Consider the following 22189-nt stretch of genomic DNA (forward strand, 5'->3'; position numbering starts at 1 on the left):
CTGGTACAAGGAGGAGCTGCAAAAACATATTAGCAGAATAAAGAGAGGCAGTCATATCTGGAAAAAAAATAAGCAGAACATTACTAACCTTTCAGTCGGACAAATACCTATATGCAGCATACATCCCCCCACCGGAGTTCCCGGATTTCAGCCCAGATAGTTATGTGTTGCACACTTCGAGTTCCTGGGCCGAGTGATCATATATGGAGACCTCAATGCCAGAACAGGCAGAGAGAAAGACTACCTGACCCCTGAGGGGTATACTTACATACTGGGTTCTGCACAATGCTGCTAAGAAACAGTTATGACAGCACAGTGAACAAAATGGGGAGAAAACTGTTAAACCTGTGCAGAAGCCTTAGACTTTCTATTCTTATGGCCGCACCAAAGGAGACTCACTAGGGCGATATACACTCCAGTGTAGTGGACTATGCTATTACAGATATGGACCCTGCAAACATCAGCGCCTTCACTGTGACTCCAGAAACCCACCTGTCAGACCATAATCAAATACTTTTATATATTAAATCTAGCAACAAACCGCCCGCACAATCCCACCAGTACAGCCTCTACAACCTTCCCTCTCCCTTTAAATGGACCCAACACCCATGAAGTACAGGGAGGTCACCAAAAGATCTGATGTCAAAGAACTACTTGAAAGCTTCCAAAACAACCCATATGATAGAACCCCACAAGGGGAGAACAAAGCAGCAAAGGACCTCAACAAAATACTATACTTCGTAGCAGAATTATCTCAGCTTAAAAGGACCAGCTGCAAGAAACAAGCCAATAAAAAAAACCAATAAATGGTTTGACAGCGAGTGCAAAGCAATAATGAACTGCCTAAGGAAAGCCTGTAACCAAAAACATAGAGAGCCAGGCAACCCAGAGAAGGCAGCCCATAACAACATTCAATACCAATACAAACAGATCCTTAGAAAGAAAAAGCAAAATCACATCTCAAACAATCTCCAACAATTGGAGGATGTCCTGCAAAAAAACTCATTCTGTGAGATCTGGAAAAACATTTGGACCCTACCCAATAAAAATTCCCTCCATATACAAAATGGCAACATCTGGCTAAATTATTTCAAAGATCTGTACAAAGAAATTCCCCCAGTTGAGCAAACCCTGGAACAAAAGCAGATAAAGACAAAGCTTCATCTTCTGGAAGCAAAAATAAAGGATTTCCAAACCCCTCTAGATACACCAATAACACCCCAAGAACTAGCAGAGAAAATAAAAGACCTACAAAAAAAAAAAAGCCGCCGGTACAGATGGAATCCTGCCGGAGATGATTAAATACAGCTCCCAGAAACACATGCTGCAATAACAAAACTCTTTAACATTGTCCTTAGTGTTGGCACAGCCTCATCAGGGATCATGTCCACAATACAAAACATGGAAAAATATTTGCCTGTTTTGTAGATTTTAAAAAGGCTTTCGACTCAGTGTGGCACCCAGGTCTATTCCTGAGACTTCTGGAGAGTGGGATAGGGAAGACATTTGATGTCATAAAGAGCTCATATACTGAGAACCAATACAGCATGAAGATCAACAGGAAGAGAAGCGAGTGGTTCCAACTCTATTTAACTTCTACATTAATGAACTGGCAGCGGCATTAGATTCCTCCTCAGCACCAGGATTGAAATTACATGACAGCGAAGTGAAGTTCCTGCTGTATGCTGATGATCTCCTTCTCCTGTCACCAACACAGAGTGGCCTGCAAGCCAGCCTGGCAGTACTGGAGAAATACAGCACAAAATGGGCACTGCCCATTAACCCAAGCAAAACAAAGGTCATGGTTTTCCAAAAGAAGAGTAAACAAAGCAAAAATCCCTCCTTCATACTAAACAACTGCACACTGAATAGCACTGACAGCTATACCTATCTTGGCCTAGAAATCAGTCAATCAGGAAGCTTTAAACCAGCAATAGCTGCCCTAAAAGACAAGGCATGCAGGACCTTCTATGCCATCAGAAGACACCTGTACCACCTTAAACCACCGGTGAGAGTCTTGCTTAGAATCTTCGACAGTTTCATCACTCCAATCCTCCTTTATGGCAGCGAAGTGTGGGGTCCTGTCACTTACCCAGACCAATCCAATGGGATTCTAGCCCAACATAAATATTCCACCAGGAATTCTGTAAGCACCTTCTCCAGATCCACAGGAGCATCTCAAACTCTGCCTGTCAGGCTGAGCTGGGCAGATTTCCCCCAAGTCCCACCTTTCACTGGAGTCCCTGGAGTTAAGGTCGATATGGCTAACTTCGACCTTTCGATTTCTTCCATTTATTTGTAACAGAGGCCTAAAATTTAGCCAGTACATCCCAGGTAAGCGTTCTTGCTATGGGATCAAGTTCTAAAAATTTTGTGAAAACAGCACTGGGTACACCTGAGGTTTTTTCATTTAGGACTCCAGTTTAGACCCATCAGGTTGTCCACTTGGATTGACTGCAAGTGGCAAAATTGTCTGGGAGCTCATCACCCACTGCTGGGCCAAGGTTACCACTTATACATGGATAACTTTTATACTAGTATAGCCTTGTTTAGAGCCCTCCACTCTTGTGGCACACCAGCCTGCGGCACAGCCATGTGTAACCGAAAAGGCATGCCCTGGGAACTAGCAAACAAAAAATGTGCTGATGCTTACTACCATCCACAACGACAGCATCATTGTGCAACACAGAAGCATCAGTAGGCCCCCTAAATCGAAGCCACTGTGTAGCCAAGAGAACAGCAAACATATGGGTTGCGTGGATAAAATGGATCAAATTCAACTATTGTAATGCCACACGAAAAAGAAAGTCATGGTATAAAAAATGGCAATTTACATGATCCAATGGCCCTTTTCAATTCATACGTTGTCTACAAGACAACAGCACCAGGAGCCAAATTGTCATTTTATGACTACCAGTTGCAGCTGCTGTACCACACATGGGTTCACTACAACAAGGATTAAGGCTAGTTATATATCTTTGTTTTTTTCCCCTCCCATGTCCTCTAGGAGCCACCTGGAAACCAGTGTTGAAAGCCTGACAGAGACACACAGCAAGCCTCCTGGAGACTTGGAGACACATCTCTCCTCAACCTCCTCCCCCCCCCCATGGAAAGGAAGAGGAGGGAAGACGCATGCGCCCCGGCATAGGGACTCTTTCGTGTTCGACAAAAGCATGGCTCAAGTCATGGTCCAAGTCATGGTCTGGCTTTGGGGGACAAAGGGGGACCACAGCCCTTCCCTGCGATGGCCTTAGCTGTGCCACCCACTCCCGGAGCAACCTGGTGGGGCGATGGATGTCACAGCAACCCTCATACTGGTGGAGTGGACTTGGTCTGGCCTTGGGGGCACAAATAGGGGACCTCAGCCCTTCCCTTCGATAGCCCCAGCCATGTTGCCCACTCCGGGGGAGACCAAGCGGGGGCAATGGACACAAGATCGACCCTCATTGTACTGGGGTGTCATGGTTGGGCCTTGGGGGACCGCAGCCCTTCCCTTCAGCAGTTGCAACCACGCCACCTGCTCCAGGGGAGACCCAGCAGGGACAATGGATGCCGGAACGACCCTCAGACCACAAGGGTGGTCAGGGTCTGAGACAAAGGGGGGACCGCAAACCACAGCCCTTCCATGCGATGGCCGCAGCTGCACTGCCTGCTAAGGGGGAGACCCGGCGGGGGTGATGAATGCCTAAGTGACCCTCAGAACGCCGGGATGTCAGGGTCTGGCCTGGGGGGATGAAGGGGGGACCACAGCCCTTAACTACAACGGGGGGGGACAAACAGGGGACCTCAGCCCTTCCTTTTGACAGCCCCAGCCTTGGGGGGGACAAAGAGGGGATCTCAGCCCTTCCCTTCAACAGCCCCAGCCATGCTGCCCACTCTGGGGGAGACCCAGCGGGTGCGATGGACACCATAGCAACCCTCAGACCACCGGGGTGGTCAGGGTCTGGCCTTGGGGTGATGAAGGGGGAATCGGAGCCCTTCCCTACAACAGCTCCAGCCACAATACCCGCTCCAGGGGAGACTCAGCAGGGGCAATGGAGGGGGGGGGAAGGAGGGATCACAGCCCTTTCCTGCGAGAGCCTCAGCCGCGCTGCCTGCTCTGGGGGAGACCCGGTGGTGATGGATGCCAAAGTGACACTCATACAGCTGGGGTGGTCAGGGTCTGGCCTTGGGGGGGATCAAAGGGGACCGCAGATTGCAGCCCTTCCCTACGACGGCCAGGTGGCGGCCGGCCTCCATCCCTTCCCCCTCCAGCTTCTCTCGGGGCGGAGTCTTCAAACCACTCAGAGGGAGGGTCTGTGCCACCCCCGGCTAGGTACCAAGGTTGGCCTGTTGTGGGTGGGCCTGGCCTGGGACAGAGGCAGGGGGCCCAGGGGCCCTTCTTTCCTCCAGCCTGCCACCACCTGGGGGTTTCCTCTCAGGTCGTTCAAGGGGCCACACCTTGTAACGACTTTTACTTCCTTTTAGATCAAGTCAAGTTTGATCATCTTCTTGGTGTTCCGCCAGGGCCATGGCCAACCCCGGGTGGGGCCAATCCAAGGACCTCACAGAGGCCACAGGTCAGGTGTGGGAACGCCACAATGCACCTCTGCCTGCCCACTCCCGGCTACATATCCAGGTCAGCCTGCAATAGGGGCAAAACAGAAAGGGAGAAGGTTGCCCTCTCCTTTCCATGCCCCTACCAACTTGGCTTTCCTCATAGGGTTTTCGGACAGCCCCCCCGGCCTCTCAGGGGGTAGGTCCACACCAGAAGGATGCACTCACAGTGCAAAGCAGGAGAGCAAGACTCAGCCGCTGAGTCTTCCAGATAGCAGCTCTTCTGCTCGGATCTCAATTTTCTGCAGTATCAAACAATTGGCCTTCAGCTGATGGTGGTAGCCCCCTTCCTCAGCAGGATATGGGGAGAACACAACCAGTCAGTAAACAGGTTGCCTTCAGCTGATGGTGGCAGCCCCCTTCCTCAGGAGTATATGGGGAGAACACAACCAGCCAGGAAAGGGCCCCACACCAGCTCTCTAAGAGGGTATCACCGGAGAGGGCCCACAGCCATTGTCAAGCAGAGCCTGAGGCCACTATGCCCATTTACAGCAGTCCCACCAGGAGGTCAGCCAGGCAGGGGGCTCTCCCCACCCAGGAACAGGATACCAGTCCCAGACATGACAGGGGCCAACAGCACTACAGGGTGAGTCAACAGAAGCCACTATACCCACTTACAGCAGCCCCACCAGGAGGTCAGCCAGGCAAAGGAATCTCCCCACCCAGGAGCAGAGTGCCAAATTTATCGGAGGAAGCAAGACTCTCCCGTGAAGTGTTCCAGGTCGGGGCTCTGCTTACATCATGATTTTTGGACATATGGTCACAAAGCCATTTATGCCATTCCCACAGCAGCTACACTCAACCTTGGGCACAAAGTTTGCAAGAGACAATCTCTCCCTACCTTATGTCCGCACATGCCTAAAAAACGTAGCACTAGAGTGTTGTGCAGGAGGGCATAGAAGTTTCCCTGCCTTGAATCTCTAAGGAGCATCTGGAACTGCAACTGGGGCTGGTGAGGCAAATCCATTCTCATTGCGACTTCCAGGGAGGGACTTCCATCATGCTTCTACCTGCCAGCCCGAAAAGTGTCATGCAAGTAGGCACTGCTGTTGGCGCCCAGGCACCCGTGGCTAGCTCGCCCCCTGGGGGACTTCCACAAAAGAGCATAAGTTGGCTCGACCAAGGATGGCTGCTCCCTACAATCCTGCCCGCACATGCCTGTAAAGCGTAGCATGGGGCGCCATAAGAGGGGCCGCAGCACAAAGGGGCATCAGCTTGGGAAAGGGGAAAAGCTTCTTTTCCTACCCAGGAACCTTGCAGTCATGGCTGGACACACACGTCTCATCAGCTGGGGATAGGGAGGGTAAGCTGCTTTCCCTACTCAGGAACCTTGCACTTGTGGCTGGATACATTCGGCTCCTTGCCCCCTAGGGGACTTCCAGGAAAGGGCACCAGCTGGGGACAGGGGAAAGACACTTTCCCTACCCAGGAACCTTGCACTCGCGCCAGGGCACAAATGGCTTCTCGCCCCCTGGGGGACTTCCGTGAAAGGGCATCAGCTGGGGACAGAGGGGTATGCCGCTTTCCCTACTCAGGAACCTTGCACTTGCGGCTGGACACATTTGGCTTCTTGCCCCCTGGGGGACTTCCAGGAAAGGGCATCAGCTAGGGACAGGGGGTAAGCTGCTTTCTCTACCTAGAAACCTTGCACTCACGGCTGGACACACGCGACTCCTCGTCCCGCAGGAAACTTCCACAAAAGGGCATCAGCTGGGGATAGGGAGGGTAAGCCGCTTTCCCTACTCAGGAACCTTGCACTTGCAGCTGGATACATTTGGCTCCTTGCCCCCTAGGGGACTTCCAGGAAAGGGCATCAGCTGGGGACAGGGGAAAGAAACTTACCCTACCCAGAAACCCTGCACTCGCACCTGGACACACATGGCTCCTTGCCCCCTGGGAGACTTCCACAAAAGGGCATCAGCTGGGGACAGGGGTAATAGCTGCTTTCTTTACCCAGGAACCTTGCACCCGTACCTGGACACAAATGGCTCCTCAACCCCAGCGGAACTTCCTCAGCTGGGGAAAGGGGGGAAAGCCGATTTCCCTATAAAAGAACTTTGCACTCGCGGCTGGACACATGCGGCTCCTTGCCCCCCCCCCCGGGAGACTTCCAGGAAAGGGCATCAGCTAAGGACAGGGGAGAAAGCTATGTGCCCTGCCCAGGCTCCTGGAACTCACTCCTGGAACTTGCTCCTGGACACCCAAGGCCACCTAGCCCCCCAGGGGACTTCCACAAAAGGGCTTCAGCTGGCGCTGCAGGAGAGCCCAGGCTTCTGCCCTCTACCAAGGCCATGGCTCCACCAGGGGGTGGTCCTGGCAGTGTCACAACTAGCCAAAAGAGCCAGCAGTAAAAAAGTTAAAATGTGAACGTTCTGTAAAAAAAGTAGAATTTAAAAAAACTTTGTGCTTACATATTCCTGTTCACCTTGAACTGTACAAATTTCTATCCATGCAATTGTAGCTCAGTGTCGCAGAGCATAGCAAATGGCACATGGGCAGTTTTGACCCCTCTCTGCCCGACTGTCCGCTTCTGCATATACGTCTATGCGCACATGCGTCTATGCAACCGGTCTGGCCCAGCTCTGGTTTCACATACATCTCTGCTGAAAGAATTGACAGATGTATAGGGTCATTGTGACTGGGACACTGTTTTTAACCTGCATTTATTGTTGTTGTTTTGCACCTGCAATATATTCCTTTTACGAAGCAGATGTAAAAAGAATACATTGCAATTTTGAAATGTAAGAAATAAAAAAATGTAATATTACTTTATGTCCAAACTTTCAGAGCTATGCGTATTTTTGGGATATTGACATTAAAGGGTAAATATACTTAATTTTTATAAAGGTGATATTGTCTTAATTGCATTTGTAGTCTCTCCGTACTTTGATTATCAGTAGAATAGTAATTGCGCTTTGGAAAGCATACTAATAAAGTCTGACATATAATTTTTGTAGGGATATCAAAAGTTCATTGTCATTGATTCTTATTTTAATTCTTATGATTATCTTTTTTTTCTTTTGTAGGCAACAAACATCAATAAAGAAATTTTCAGCTATGTATTCTGATAATGAAGAAGCAAACCAAGTAAACTTAAATGTCTATTTTACAGATCTCTTCACCTATCTTAACAGGAAATTACTTATCACTAAATCAAGCAAGATCAGCATTTCAATGTAAAATTAAATATGAGTTACAATAAATATTATTGTTTTTATAGCAGAATAAATAGCTTTGCTTTTGCTTTTCTCTTATTATATGGCAGTCATATTGTCCATTGCTGATCTCTCCTCCAGGGGCATCTGAAAAACTGTTCCTGTGGCACCTCCTTCTAAGAATTCTTAGGCAAGATATGCCTCATGTTCATTCCATTCCATTCCATCCATACCAAAATAAAACTGGGCTGCCCATGTAGTCACTGCATAAAATATGCTATGGTCACAATGATCATTTAAAACTTTTATTCACAAGTCAATGCCACTCAGGCAGGAACTCTGAAGTCTGCAGCACCTACCCCAGTGGTGGTGCTTGCTCTGCCTTCCATCTTGCTGACTGCACAAAATGAAAGCAGTTTTAAATGGAAGCACACAAGTTACTGCAACAAAAAAATCTTTATAAAACAGAAATAATGTAGTTTGTCCAAACTTCTGTTTCACTAATTAGCCCAATTTGAATCTGCTGCAATATTCCACTATGTGTCTGTCTGTACCCAGGGTGATTCAGTGCAGTTACAAGAGCGGACAGAGGCCACCAGATTGGCTGTTGTTTGGCCTGCGTTTATCTGCAGGCCGAGAATGAGCTCTTTGTGGCACAAGTCCAAAAAAGAAACTGTGGGCTAATGGCAGATGGGTTGTTTTCTCAGCTGGTGTATATTAGACAAAGTCAGGGCCGGATTTCCAGCTGAGGCACCCCAAGGCTTCGCGATCCTAGCATCCATGCCCATCCCCCCGCACGCGCTTGCACCATATTGCTAGGTGCTGGGGAACGATGTGCTCCCAAAGTGTCTGGGCAGCATGCCGCCCTTAGCATTTCGCCAGCCTAGGCCTGGGCCTTTGTGGCCTCGCCACAAATCCAGGCCTGGCCAGAGCAGAAAAATTCCTCCACTGCCTTCCACTCACTGTATGTGTGCTGACAGACACAGGATTAGCCCATCAGTGCACTCAAAGAGCATATTTCAGCTAAGAAACACAAACATTTGTTGACATTAAAAAAGCACTATATAGCCACCACATATTACAGTGTCAGAAGAGGTGAATTTCCCCTGTTATCCCTTCTTACAATCAGCTAGGGAAAACCGGTTAACTGGAACTTATTTATTTCAAAATCACAGCCACTGCCAAAAGTAAACTTGTTCTTTGGAATGTATTGACACATGCAAGGAAAGCCACATAAGTTTGGCTGTCTGCAGTCAAAGATACTGTGCAACCGATCTCTGCTGAACTCTCCCGGCTATCTAAACAACTGACAGAGGTAGCCGCCAAGGCAGATGACCTCGAAAATCGATTTCGGCGGAATAATATTCTGCTCGTTGGCCTGCCTGAGCACTCTGAGGGAAACTCACCTGAGCGCTTCATGGAGGTCTGGCTGCGACAAAATCTGGGAGCAGATCTCTACACTCATGGTGATCGAGAGGGCCCACCGTATTCCCACCAGGGGCTCCCCCGCAGCCTGTAATCATGCGCTTCCTCAACTACCGTGATTACGACGCAGCACTAGCCGCAGCCTGGAAAAAAGATCAGCTAACCTTCAACGGGAGTCGCATTTCCCTATACCCGGATTCTTCAGTCAATGTCCAAAGGCAGCGGCATCCTTCCAAGTAGGGTTGCCACCTGGCCGGTATTTTACCGGCCTGGCCGGTAAAAATGATGGTTGATCCCAATGTTATTAATAGGGAAAAAAGATAAATATATAGGAAGGCCGGTATTTTTTTCCAGAAAAGGTGGCAACCCTACTTCCAAGGAATAAAGAGGAGGCTTTTCACTGCGGGTCTTAACTACTCAGTCCTTTTTCCAGCAAAGCTTAGAGTGATAGAGGGCAACAAGGCACACTTTTTTATGTCCCCTGCTGAACCGGACAAATAGCTTGACACCATCCAAGCCCGGAGAGCACCAAGTAACAGCCCAGATAGGCATTGATGGATACCCTGCAACACGTGAGTAAGCCAATATGGCGGATCATTTACTGAGACTGCCCGAGACTTTAATTTTTTGATCCTTCCCATTAAGGTGCTTAAATATGAGCATCTGGTGCACTGAGCCCTATCCAGGCCCTAGATAATGCTACAGGGGCACTCCCAATCCTATATGCTGCTTCTAGTATCTGACTTCAACCTCATGTGCACAAACATTAACTCTTATTACCTTATGCACTTAATGATTGTGCTGATATCCATGTAGATGGATAGTCAGCGATGGGATGCTTTCAGCTGTGCCCCCCCCCCCGTTTAATGCTCCACTCAGGACGTCTCATCTGGTGCCAGGGGCTCTAGTTATTGTTCAAACAATATATTGGTATGAGACTGGGATGGCTACAGTTCAGCCTAACTACTCCCCCTAGTAGATGCTTCTGTTATGTTGGGGTCTAGGCCCACCCATGTTGGGGGGGTTGGGCAGGGTGGGTTAGGGTTTTTCTGGGGCAGTATTTGTTGATTGTTCTGTTGTATGGTTCATCAATATGCTTTGCTAACAATGGTCATGTTGACTATGAAGATTTTCATTCATCCAGGTCATGGTATATCTAGTATAGGTAAATCTAAAAACAACTGGACTGGCTGAGTAATCAATGAAGACGTTTCACTGAACTAAAGAAGCTGCTCGGATGAGTAGTGAAACGTCTTCATTGATTACTCAGCAAGTCCAGCTGTTTTTAGATTTACCTATACTAGATAATGGTCATGTTCTTCATGCATGCAAAAGTACTAAAGGTATCTCACCACAGAGGATATACCCCCCTAAAGAGACCCAGTATACAGACTTCCATCAGATTGCTTCTCTTCATCTTAAAAATTGCCATTTTACCTTGAGTCACCATTTTGTGATATTCTGAGTGTTTACTCACTGAACACCTGACAGGAAATAAGCAGGGCCAGAACTAGGGGTAGGCAGAAGAGGCACATGCCTAAGGAGAGACAATGAGGGGGTGCTGGGCATGTGTCTCTTGAAGGACCCTCTGCATACAGTAACTAGTCTGGGTTTCACTGCTCCCTGGTGCCCAGGTTCGCGTGCATCTATCCTGCTTGTTCCCCCCCCCCCCCAGGCAATGCAGGCGGCGCAAGGTGGCTACCGGATTGTCTAGGGCGCCTGTTCAGTTTGACCCACCCCTGGAAATAAAGCATATTCTAACTGCAACTGTGGGCTTAAGACACAGCTCTGTTCATTCATTCAGATGTGACCTAGCAAGTATGTGTGCTCTCGGTTTGTGTGTGATCATTGTGCCCCTACATGAGCCACAAAGACTTCAGTACTTAAAATAGCAATTTTTCAATATGAGATTATCCAATGGCCTGTTTTGTAAAATGTTAAGGGTTATAGGCTAACTTTAAATATTCTAATCTGCATATCATATTGTATTGAACATAAATTATGATTATTTTAAAATGTATTTAAATGGAACTAGGTAGGTTTACTGTGAAAAAAAAGGAATGGTGTCTCTGGATGTTCATTAAATATTAGATTGTTTCTCTTAAAGAGTAAATTATATACTTTCTTTATCAGTGTATTTAGGTGTCTGTTTAGTGCCTATAACTATACACTGCACTTTAACAAGTGGAGTTTCTCTACATCACAAACAAATTGCAAATTATATATAGCATAATAGGGTATTTCTATATCACAACACAAAAAAACTCAAATACCTTGAATTTGTGGTGAGTTTACAAGCGCAAAAAATCTCAAAAAAACTTCTATAGGACTTTGTAAGCTTTTAGAAAGACATTTGAGTTTTTCAAGTTTTCCTAGAATAATAAATGCTTGGTTTGAATTTATAATTCGAGTTTGTGAGTTATGGAGGAAACTTGAATTGTGGTAAACACCCAAATTCAAACACTGATAAATCAGCCATATAGTGTTTGCAAATAAGTCCCACTAAGTTGAAAGGAAAAGCTTCAGTCCAGCAGTCCCATATTACAGGAGCTCCAACAAACTGTCATACTATAAGAGAAACAAAGATTGAATGGATTGTTTGTGTAAGCCTCTCACTTTTTATATATAAAAGCTTTATGGGCCTAGAGTGCAGTCACTTTAAAGAAGCCCTGGTTGAGCTCTCTTCAGTTAGAGCGCAAAACACCTCCCATCCTGGTATTCAATTCATCCTAGTATTATCAATATATTAGTACAGTATCATGGAAAACACACCAATTATTTGTCAATATTAAAAACATTTTGCTTAATTTCAAATGTCTGTTGAAAGACTAATAACATTACAAAATCTATTCATATAAGTCACATATCTACTGTAATGCTCTATCGCAAAGTGTCAGATATGAAATAATGTTTTCATATACCAGTAGCATAGATAATTCAGACATTTTCTGGATAATAATGCAAATAATAATAATGCAAATTTTCTGGAACTTTTTTTAACCATTCTCACAATCCTCCGAACAATCGCCGCTCCTGTATTTTTCTTGGCCTGCCAGACCTAGGTTTTACAGCAACTGTGCCTGTGGCCTTCCATTTCCTGATTACATTCATTTCAGTTGAAACGGACAGTTTAAACCTCTGAGATAGCTTTTTGTAGCCTTCCCCTAATCCATGATACTGAACAAGCTTTGTTTTCTGATCTTTTGAGAGTTGCTTTGAGGATCCCATGCTGTCTTCAGAGGAAAGTCAAACAGAAGCACAACTTGCAATTGGCCATCTTAAATGCCTTTTCTCATGATTGGACACACCTGCCTATGAAGTGCAAGGCTTAATGAGCTAATCCAAGCAATTTGGTGTTGCCAGTAGTCAGTATTGAGCAGTTACATGCATTTAAATTAGCAAAATTAACAAACAACTGAATAGGTGCACTCAGAAAACTGATTGCCTAGGTGCAGGAACATAGAATAGAACAAAAAAAGGCCACACTCAGGTCTTTGTGATGAAAAAAAAATTTGTTTATTGAACTTTTCGGCTCTTAAACTTGAGCCGTCATCAGGAAGAACAAGCCTAATATGAAAAAACATATTTATACCCATGCAAATTAAACAAAAGGGCACAAACCGCGCCAGTAACATCATAAGTGGGCGTGGTTAGGTTGCTAACATCAGCAGCGTTATATAGATAAACAAATCGCGTGAAGGTAATCTGTGATGTGTTGCCAACCACTGGCCTGTAATCAACATCCTAAGGGACATACAAGTGAAGAGCAGGGACTGGTAACCCGTGTATATTGTGGTTAAAAACAACCAAAGGGTATCCTTTTGATCTCAATATAAGATCGGAGATATCCCCTTCTCATACCTCAGCAGTTGGGTTTATCAGCTGTTCTGTAGCTGGAATGTATCGCCTGCACTGCAGGTACGGAGAATACGTAACACAGCGCAGGACCGTTAAGTATGCCCAACTTCAATAAGCCCATTGCCGCACTGTACGCACTGTCTTATATATCTTTTATCGCATCAGGTCCGCCCAGCCCTCTGACATCCGCATCTCCCCTAATGCAGAGTAACCAGAAAGGTACCGACACTTAAGGTCATATTACTCCAGAATCTTGACGGACTCAACTGGTGCCGGGTTGTTAGGCCACTCCCATTGCATTGCAACCGGTATGACCACAACTCACTTAGCTCACTGACCCGTATGGTGACCCTTGTATACGCACTGCTTACACTCAAAACTGGATTGTATCTGGTACTTAGATGGGAGGCTTACGTCATTATTAGGGGGGCATCAGGACCACCAATCTCTCCGCACAGCGTGAGTGTGTAAAGACTCTAATGCTTCTGTATAAATCATCTTTCAGGTCCTTCTATATGTAACCCGAAACCTTGTCAGGGGCCGACCTAGGACAGTAGCTGAACTTCACCTCCCAGCGGATAGAGAAAACATCCTGAAAAAACGGAATAAGAGAAAATATCAATGTACTTATCTATCACTTATCAGCATTGCTATAGATCATTATTATTTTGTTAATTTGTTGTAACAACTCATTGGCTTGTTATGACTGTCACGCTGTAACCTAGTAATTGTAAAAAACATAACATGTGCAACGGTTGCTTAGCAAAATGAAACATAATATCCACCTTACTGCATAGCTTAATGTGTTGCTCAATGTGTTATTTAAGTACCAAGATGTAACCTAATGTCTTATTTAAAGGAATAGTTCAGTGTGAAACTAAAAACTGTATAAATAGATAGACTGTGCAAAATAAAAAATGTTTCTAATATAGTTAGTTAGCCAAAATTTCAAGTATAAAGGCTGGAGTGAACAGATGTCTAATAAAACAGCCAGAATCCAACTTCCTGCTTTTCAGCTCTATAACTCTGAGTTAGTCAGCGACTTGAAGGTAGGTTTGCCACCCGGCTGGTATTTTACCGGCCTAGCCGGTAAAATACGTGCCAAGGCCGGGGCCGGTATTACAAATTTACCGGTAATGTAGCTACCGGTAAATTTGTAGATTTGTCTCTGTCACGTGGCCCGCCCCTTTTGACGTCACGCCCCGCCCCTTTTGACATCACCTCCCACCCATTTGAGGCCCCGCCCCCAGCAGCCGGTAAATTTTTTTATAAAAGGTGGCAACCCTACTTGAAGGGGGGCCACATGGTACATTTCTGTTCAGTGAGTTTGTAATTGATCCTCAGCATTCAGTTCAGATTCAAAAGCAACAGATATGACCCATGTGGCCCCCCTTCAAGTCTCTGATTGGTTAATGCCTGGTAGCCAGGGTAACCAGTCAGTGTAAACCAAGAGAGCTGAAAAGCAGGAAGTAGTGTTGTAGCTGTTATATTACACATCCAGTCACTCCAGCCTTTATACATTACATTTTAATGTTATTAGAAACATTTTTTATTTTGCACAGCCTATCTATTTACCCAGTTTTTATTTTTACACTGAACAATTCCTTTAATCAATTATACTGATGGCCTGTCAGCGTCATCAAGGGGGAGAAAACATTTCATCAGACCCCTATGGAAAAAAATGGAAAATTGTATATAAAAAAGAAAAAGTTGGAAAATGAAACAAAAATCATAAAAAATTAAAAAACAGAAAATCCAAAAAATAATGAAAATCGATAGTTAAGCCATAAAGAGTGTTTTGTATTATTCTTCTGGAGTCGTGGTAATTTATTAAGACGTCGGTATCGACTTCGTCAAAGCTATTTGGTGGAAAGTTGCGCTAGTCTACGGTGATGAAGCCAAGAAATTAAATAAAAGGAAGATATCATCCACAATTTCAAACCTGGCAAGGTTTGGACACACACCTCAATAAAAATGGGACATCGGGAGAGTTTCATTTAGACCATCAGTAGGTCACCCAAGTTATATATATATATACACACACAGTATATATATAAACTTAATGCACTAGGTGGTGCTAATACATTTACTGTTAGCATATCTTTTGTTCAGCCCTTATAAAGGAGAGAACGGGAAAAATGTAGAATGCCAAGGTCAAAGACTAGTAAAACTGGTTTACAAAATTTGTTTTATAAGTTTTCCCAGTAATTAAACAAGATATACAATAGGAACAGGTTCTTGCAGCACATAGACGTGAGGCATGATTCATCTTAGAGCTTGTGAGAAGAGAGCCACTTTCCTTATTGCTTCATGTACTTCCTAAGAAAAATATGCTGTTTGTTCCTGTTCAAAACAGAACACTGATGTAATAACAACTTACAGAGAATAACTAAGAAATGTCCTTTAAAACCACTTTCTCTTGCCGATCTTCCCACAGTCTCTCAGCTGCACAAAAAAAGTATCCAAAACTGTTTATGCAGATCAGCGCCTACGGCAACAGAGAAAGAAACAGAAAAAAATAGCGCAATATGTTTCAATATCACACCAACACCCAGTGTCCAGGTTTTTTTTTTGAAGTGTATTTCCCCTTTAAATTTCCACTATTATTGGTGACATGCAAAGTTTTTCCAATTTTTCTTCGACCAAAAAAATGCTTAGGAAGCCTATGGGGACTTTCCCCATAGGCTAACATTGACTTCGGTAGCTTTTAGGTGGCGAACTATGGGGTCAAAGTTTTTTCTTAAAGAGACAGTACTTCGACTATCGAATGGTCGAATAGTCGAACAATTTTTAGTTTGAATCGTTCGATTCAAAGTCGTAGTCGAAGGTCGAAGTAGCCAATTCGATGGTCGAAGTAACCAAAAAAAAACATTGGAAATTCAAAGTTTTTTTATTCATTCCTTCACTCGAGCTAAGTAAATGGGCCCCTAAATGTGAGTGAAAATTTTTTTAAACTTTTTTATACTTTTTAATAAATGGTGTTACACTATCCTGGCTTTATATCTCTCTATGGGAACATGAGGAGCTGACAGGAGAAAGAGAGAGAGACCTGCTAAACACTACGAACCATATACTATACCTACAGTTTGTAAGCAGGCAATCCAGCTAAACGGTGGTGGAAAAATTGTAATAACAACTTACCCTGGTGCTCTAGTGGGGGGATGGCAGGGACGCCCGCCACGCCAGTCTCCACCGCAGGTACTGGTTTAAAGGCGCGCTGGCTAGGGATGGGCGAATTTTTTCGCCTCGTTTCGCCGAAAAAATGACGCCCATAGACTCGTATGGCAGCGTGCGTCAAAAAAAAAAAAGACGCGCGTTAAAACAGTTTCGCCGCGCGACAAAATTTTTTTGACGCCCATAGACTTTAATGGGCGTCTGCGACATTTATTCTCTGCCTGCCACGACCCAGCCTGATCTGACTACGACTTTGCCTTACGCCTTGTACCACGACCTTCTGCCCAAAGACTTTACTTGCAGTTGTGCCCCATCGCTTGTTTAGAACCTTTCGCCTTGCACCTCTCGTTTTAAGACCTGGCGGCATCTGAGTAGCTGAGGGCTCCTCGAGAGGCCAAAGGTGGCTGCTACAGGCAGAAGCACGAGCCAAGACCAGGTGCATGTCATTGATTCTATATTCAGGGTGCCAACCGTTACAACTGAGTTCTATAAGCTCTAAATTAAATGTTACCCTTTTCGCACCCATTTTGCATCATAAAGGGCATTTAGGCACAAGGGTTTGGCTTTTTATTTTGGCAGCTTGGAGCTAGGCAAATTGCGTAGAAATGTATGCAGCCCTATATAAGGTATATTTTGTAAACATTGTATTTATTTACATAGCACCACCAATTTAAACAGATATTTACAAGGCATAAACACCAGAAACATAAAGGATTGTGCAGCCAGACCTTTTTGTGGATATATGCTATATGAATTCATTGCAGTCTGCACATCTGACTGAACTGCTTGTTGCCCCATTTGGATGTAATTTCATTTAATTTACAAACTATATTTAATTTGAATTGATGCCCTCCCTAAAATTCCTTACTGCTTAAGCCCATCCTATGACATAACCTGAGAGAAAAGCATGTTCCTAAAACTCATTAATAATAATAATAAATACAGAAGCCACACCCAAAAACTACAGCAAAGCAGGTAACAAGCACAGAACTACACTATGCTGTTCGTGTCAGATTATTTTTCATTCGGCAAAGGCATATCAATTGGGAAATCAACATTGCATTCAAAAGCATTAACCCGTTAAGTGCCAGCAGAATTTCAATATCATTTGCACTCAGTGCCAGATGTTTTTGAAACATTTTGTGCTCTCTCACTTTAGGGGCATTTTCTGAGGGGAAAACTTTATTTTACCTAGTAGAACCTGAGCTTTCTAAATCTGCCTGAGTTTTCATGTATTTCCACCTCTGCAAAAAGACTTATAGCGCTAAATACAAAAAAAAACGCATTTATATTTTTTGCATGGAAATCTAACTGATTTGGAAAACCTCATGTCTCGAACGTGCCAGTACCAGATATGTATATGTATCTTTTAGGGAGATTTAGGACTTCTGTACAGCAAAAACCTCTGGCAGTATATTACCTAATTTTGAAAGCACCAAGGCAGAAATCAGCATACTTTAGATTCCAAGGCCAAAAAATCCTGAAAAAGCAGGCATATCCCAGAAAACTATATATTCGGTTTTTATAAAAATGTATTAAAATTCTAAAAAATCACTTCAAAGGTTTTATTTTGCTGCTCCGCATATCCCACACTGTATTAGTTACCAAGAAAAAGCACCCTGATTATGATTGCCAGGGGTCCACTGAACAGTTTGATGCCCATTGTGCATAGGTTTACCAATGCATACAAATAGTCCTGTAGGTTACTTCAGCTACTGAAAAATCAACACATTTACTGCATTTTTTGTGGGGTAAAAACACCAAAATGTATTTACCCCCCAAATCCATAAATCTTTGTAAAGTACACATTCTACCAAATTTAAAATGGGTACCTATGCCTTTCTGTTCCAAACTACTGAATTGGCAGTTTTGACAAAATACCTGAAAATTGCCTTAAAGCTTCAACTTTCCAGCATCATATCGCCCATGTATCATTATATCACCCATGTATCATTACATACCAAGAAAAAGCACCCTAAATATGATTGCCAGGGGTCCTCCAAACAGGTTGATGCCCATTGTGCATAGGTTTACCAAAGTATCTGGCATTTAGAAAATTGCCTCAAAGCTTCAAATTTCCAGCATTATATTGCCCATGTATCATTGCATACCAAGAAAAAGCACCCTTAATATGATTGCCAGGGTCTTCTAAACAGTTTGCTAGGTTCACCAAAGTATCTGGCATATCTGACCCCCAAAATTAAGTTAGTGCATATTTCATGGCATAGATTTCTACTACCAAAAAAATATACTGGCAAAAGTCGCCAGAAGTTGCCTCACGAGGAAACTTCATGTGGATTCAGAAAACGAAGAGCTCTGAGTGCCACCCCGCCGGTGATTTACATTCTAGCCGTCGGGAAGCCATTTCAGGGAGACTAATCTCCCCAGAATCTTAGCGTGTGTCATCACCCTTAGGGGCTGATTTAAAAATGCTATAGCCTTCAGGCACGAGCATTCAGTTACTAAAACTTTGCAACAGTTCCTGAATGCTCACATATTTTCTTCTTTTGAATATCTTGGTTCCCCCCCAAGCAGGTTTTTCAAGAAAATAAAAAGCTTGGCACCTAAAAAAACAGTATTATATTTTTTTGTCACGAAAAAAAAAAACCAATAGACCAGGAAGCTAAAGTATTCAAATGAGGAAACCACACAAAATTTTGTAACTTTTGACAAGGTATTAGTAGCCGAACGCTTGCACACGATATGTGGCTCTACATTACAAATATTACAAATAACTGTGTTTTACAAGCTCATTTTCAAATATAGCAGTTTGAAACAAAAGAAACATAGCAGAAAGGTCATGTTTATAGCACTTTATCCCAGGCACTTTATCAAGAGCTCACCCCTTAGAGAACTTGCACCCCTGAAGTTGCTGCTCTCTGCAGTGAGTGCTCAATTAAAAATCCTGCACTCAGTACAGAGATCACCATCAGGAGATGCAGCTTAGCCCTATTCTTACAGATTACCTTAGCACAAGCTTAAACATACTTAAATTTAACTCAAAGGTGAACAACTCCTGAGAAAAGATTTTGTCCTGAGAAAAGTTACATCCCAGAGGTGCAAGGTAGGAAGCAGCAGTAGGATCAGCCTGCATGGGAGCCCTGTACTTATGTACAGGGCTCCCATGCAGGCTGATCCTACTGCTGCTTCCTACCTTGCACCTCTGGGATGTAACTTTTCTCAGGACAAAATTCCAGCAAGGGGATGGACAAAGAGGTGCAGAGTTATGACACAAAATAGCATGGTTATGACACAAAAGGGGTGGGGTTATGGTGTTTCTTATTCAAATCAGTGCATGGTTGTTAGGGTCATTTGGACCCTATCAACCAGATTGTGGAAATTGTAAACTTTTTTAAAAAAAACGAATTAACTCAAAAACCACAAACAATAAGAAAACCAATTGAAAATTGTCTCAGAACATTTCTCTCTATATTATACTAAAAGTTAAATTAAAAGTGAACAACCTCTTTTTTATTTTACTTAAAGGAGTTGTTCACCTTTAAGTTAAATTTAAGTATGTAAAGAGTGATATTCTGAGACAATTTGCAATTGATTTTAATTTTTTATTGTGGGGCCCATTTACTAAGTTCGAGTGAAGGAATAGAAGAAAAAATACTTCGAATTTCGAAGAGTTTTTTTGGCTACTTCGACCATGGAATGGGCTACTTCGACCTTCTACTACGACTTCGACTTCGAATCGAATGATTCGAAATAAAAATCGTTCGACTATTCAACCATTCGATAGTCGAAGTACTGTCTCTTTAAAACTTCGACCCCCTAGTTCGCCACCTAAAAGCTACCGAAGTCAATGTTAGCCTATGGGGAAGGTCCCCATAGGCTTGGCTATCTTTTTTTGGTCGAAGGATAATCCTTCGATTGTTGGATTAAAACCCTTAGAATCAAACGATTATTCCTTCGATCGTTCGATCGAACTATTTGCGCAAAATCCTTCGACTTCGATATTCGAAGTCGAAGGATTTTAATTCGGCAGTCGAATATCGAGGGTTAATTAACCCTCGATATTCGACCCTTGGTACATCTGCCCCTATGTGTAGCTTTTGAGTTATTTGGCTTTTTATTCAGAAGCTCTCCAGTTTGCAAATTTAGTAATCCGGTTGCTAGGGTCCAACTTACCCCAGCAACCATGCATTGCTTGCAATAAGAGACTTGAATATGAATAGAAGAGGGCCTGAATAGAAAGATGAGTTATAAAAAGTAGCAATAGCAATACATCTGTAGCTTTACAGAGTATTTGTTTTTTAGATGGGGTCAGTGACCCCCATTTGTAAGATGGAAAGAGTCAGAATAAGAAGGCCAATAATTCAAAAACTATACAAAAGAAAAAATCAAGACAAATTGAAATGTTGCTTAGAATTAACCATTCCATAACATACTAAAAGTTAATGTAAAGGTGACCAACTCTTTAAGGATTATTTTGCTTGTAAAGATTTAACAAAATCATGTAATTTACATGTCTTAAATGTTATTCAACTTAACATAATACTTTAGTTTCTGACTTGTAGTAGTTTAATTTGAAAAAAATAATAACATCTCAGTCTCCCAGGCAGAACAGTTCAATTTGTTCCAACTATTAAATTTTGCCCAATCCCAATGACGCCTAAACCAACAACGGTATAACTCAGAAACTTCCTTTGACAGTCAGTGCTTGAGAATTCCAAAGCTTCATAAAACAGTTTCCTTCCTATACAGTGATTTTTATTCAAAAGGTCCAGTAGAGGAGCTGGCCTATGTGAATTATGGCCTATGCCAATTATATCAGGAGGAGTTCTCAGATTGTATTTAGTTCCTGCACATATAACCCGGTAGGCCAGTCCGACACTGTTCCTGTCCTAAGATTCACAGATTCTGGATCAGGGTTTACAGTATGGTTCATTTTGTATTCGTTATCTCTGTCCCAAAGCATCTTACAACCACTCTCTTAGGGAGGAACTCAGCGATGCGTATGGTACTGACACGTTGCCATGCAACATAACGCATGTGACGTGTCAGATGTTGTGAAGAAACAGGAAGTGAAGGCGAAATCGCAGGTAACATGTACATTTATCTGACTGTCGGATGAAAACACAGCGTACTTAGTCCATATCCATGTCTGGATATGGACTAAGAGATCATATGGAATTCCTTTGATTCTACACTCCAATAATTCAGCATTAATTTATACTCAGCCAGTTTGACCCACATTATCTTGTACCTTATCTGCTTGTCTCTTACAGATCCCCTCGTAAATGACTTTGACACCTTACACATAGATTGATATTCCATTTTGTTGATTATTTGACCTACGAGCTGAATGTTGTATATATATACCATAGAATACCACAGCTTCATTGTAATCAGCTTCAAAAAGGAACTAAAATGTTCTGAAAGCTTGCTCTAATTAAATTGGTGTATCACCTTTATTCCGTTTTTGTTATTTTTTATTTCAAAAGGGTTGCCCTGTAACATTTTTACTGGCTAACACGGTACAACAACTTTACCTGCAATCCCTAATGTAAGAAACCAGACAAGTTCACACTTGCAGAATTCCAGCTGTTTACGATGATCATGAAGACTGCAAAACGAACAATCACTAAAGCTTGAAAGACCAAATGGATCCCTACTGAGCCTCTTAAAAACAGAATAGACACCCATAAGAAATTAAGAAGTCTCTGCTGTTCCATCATAGATTTGTGAGGATTGTTGATAATTTTATTGCTATGACCTCGTTATATGGAAGGCAAAACATCGAGATAAGACTATTTCAAATGGAATGAGGTTTATTGAGTTTAACAAAGAATATTTAATAGTTTTGCCTTGGGAAAATGATCATGTTACACCGAAGTGTCCCACAAGCTTTTTGCCAAAGACACTTTCCTTTTCATAGGAGATTGAAATGGGAGTACACATACATACGTTATATAACTTGAACCCTCCCAAAATGTTGGAAGAGGATTGAATGTTCTTAGCTACAGATATTGCAC

At 43.4% G+C, this 22189-nt stretch overlaps 1 protein-coding gene and 1 long non-coding RNA gene across 3 annotated transcripts in view; both read left to right on the forward strand.

Annotated features, from left to right (window-relative positions):
• Window positions 1–7853, forward strand: part of csmd1.L (CUB and Sushi multiple domains 1 L homeolog) — a 90618-nt gene extending 82765 nt beyond the window's left edge. For both annotated transcript variants that reach the window (XM_041580781.1, NM_001114809.1), the window contains 1 exon segment: window positions 7623–7853. In XM_041580781.1, coding sequence (XP_041436715.1) covers window positions 7623–7639 — 17 coding nt within the window. In that variant the 3' untranslated portion in view covers window positions 7640–7853.
• Window positions 7854–12938: 5085 nt separating this feature from the next.
• On the forward strand, window positions 12939–13650 carry LOC121399651. Its single transcript, XR_005965237.1, has 2 exons — window positions 12939–13253; window positions 13540–13650. It is a non-coding gene; the product is annotated as an uncharacterized LOC121399651 (long non-coding RNA).
• Window positions 13651–22189: the final 8539 nt, after the last annotated feature.

This window comes from Xenopus laevis, chromosome 2L (assembly GCF_017654675.1).
Source record: "Xenopus laevis strain J_2021 chromosome 2L, Xenopus_laevis_v10.1, whole genome shotgun sequence".
Classification (NCBI taxonomy): Eukaryota; Metazoa; Chordata; class Amphibia; order Anura; family Pipidae; genus Xenopus; species Xenopus laevis.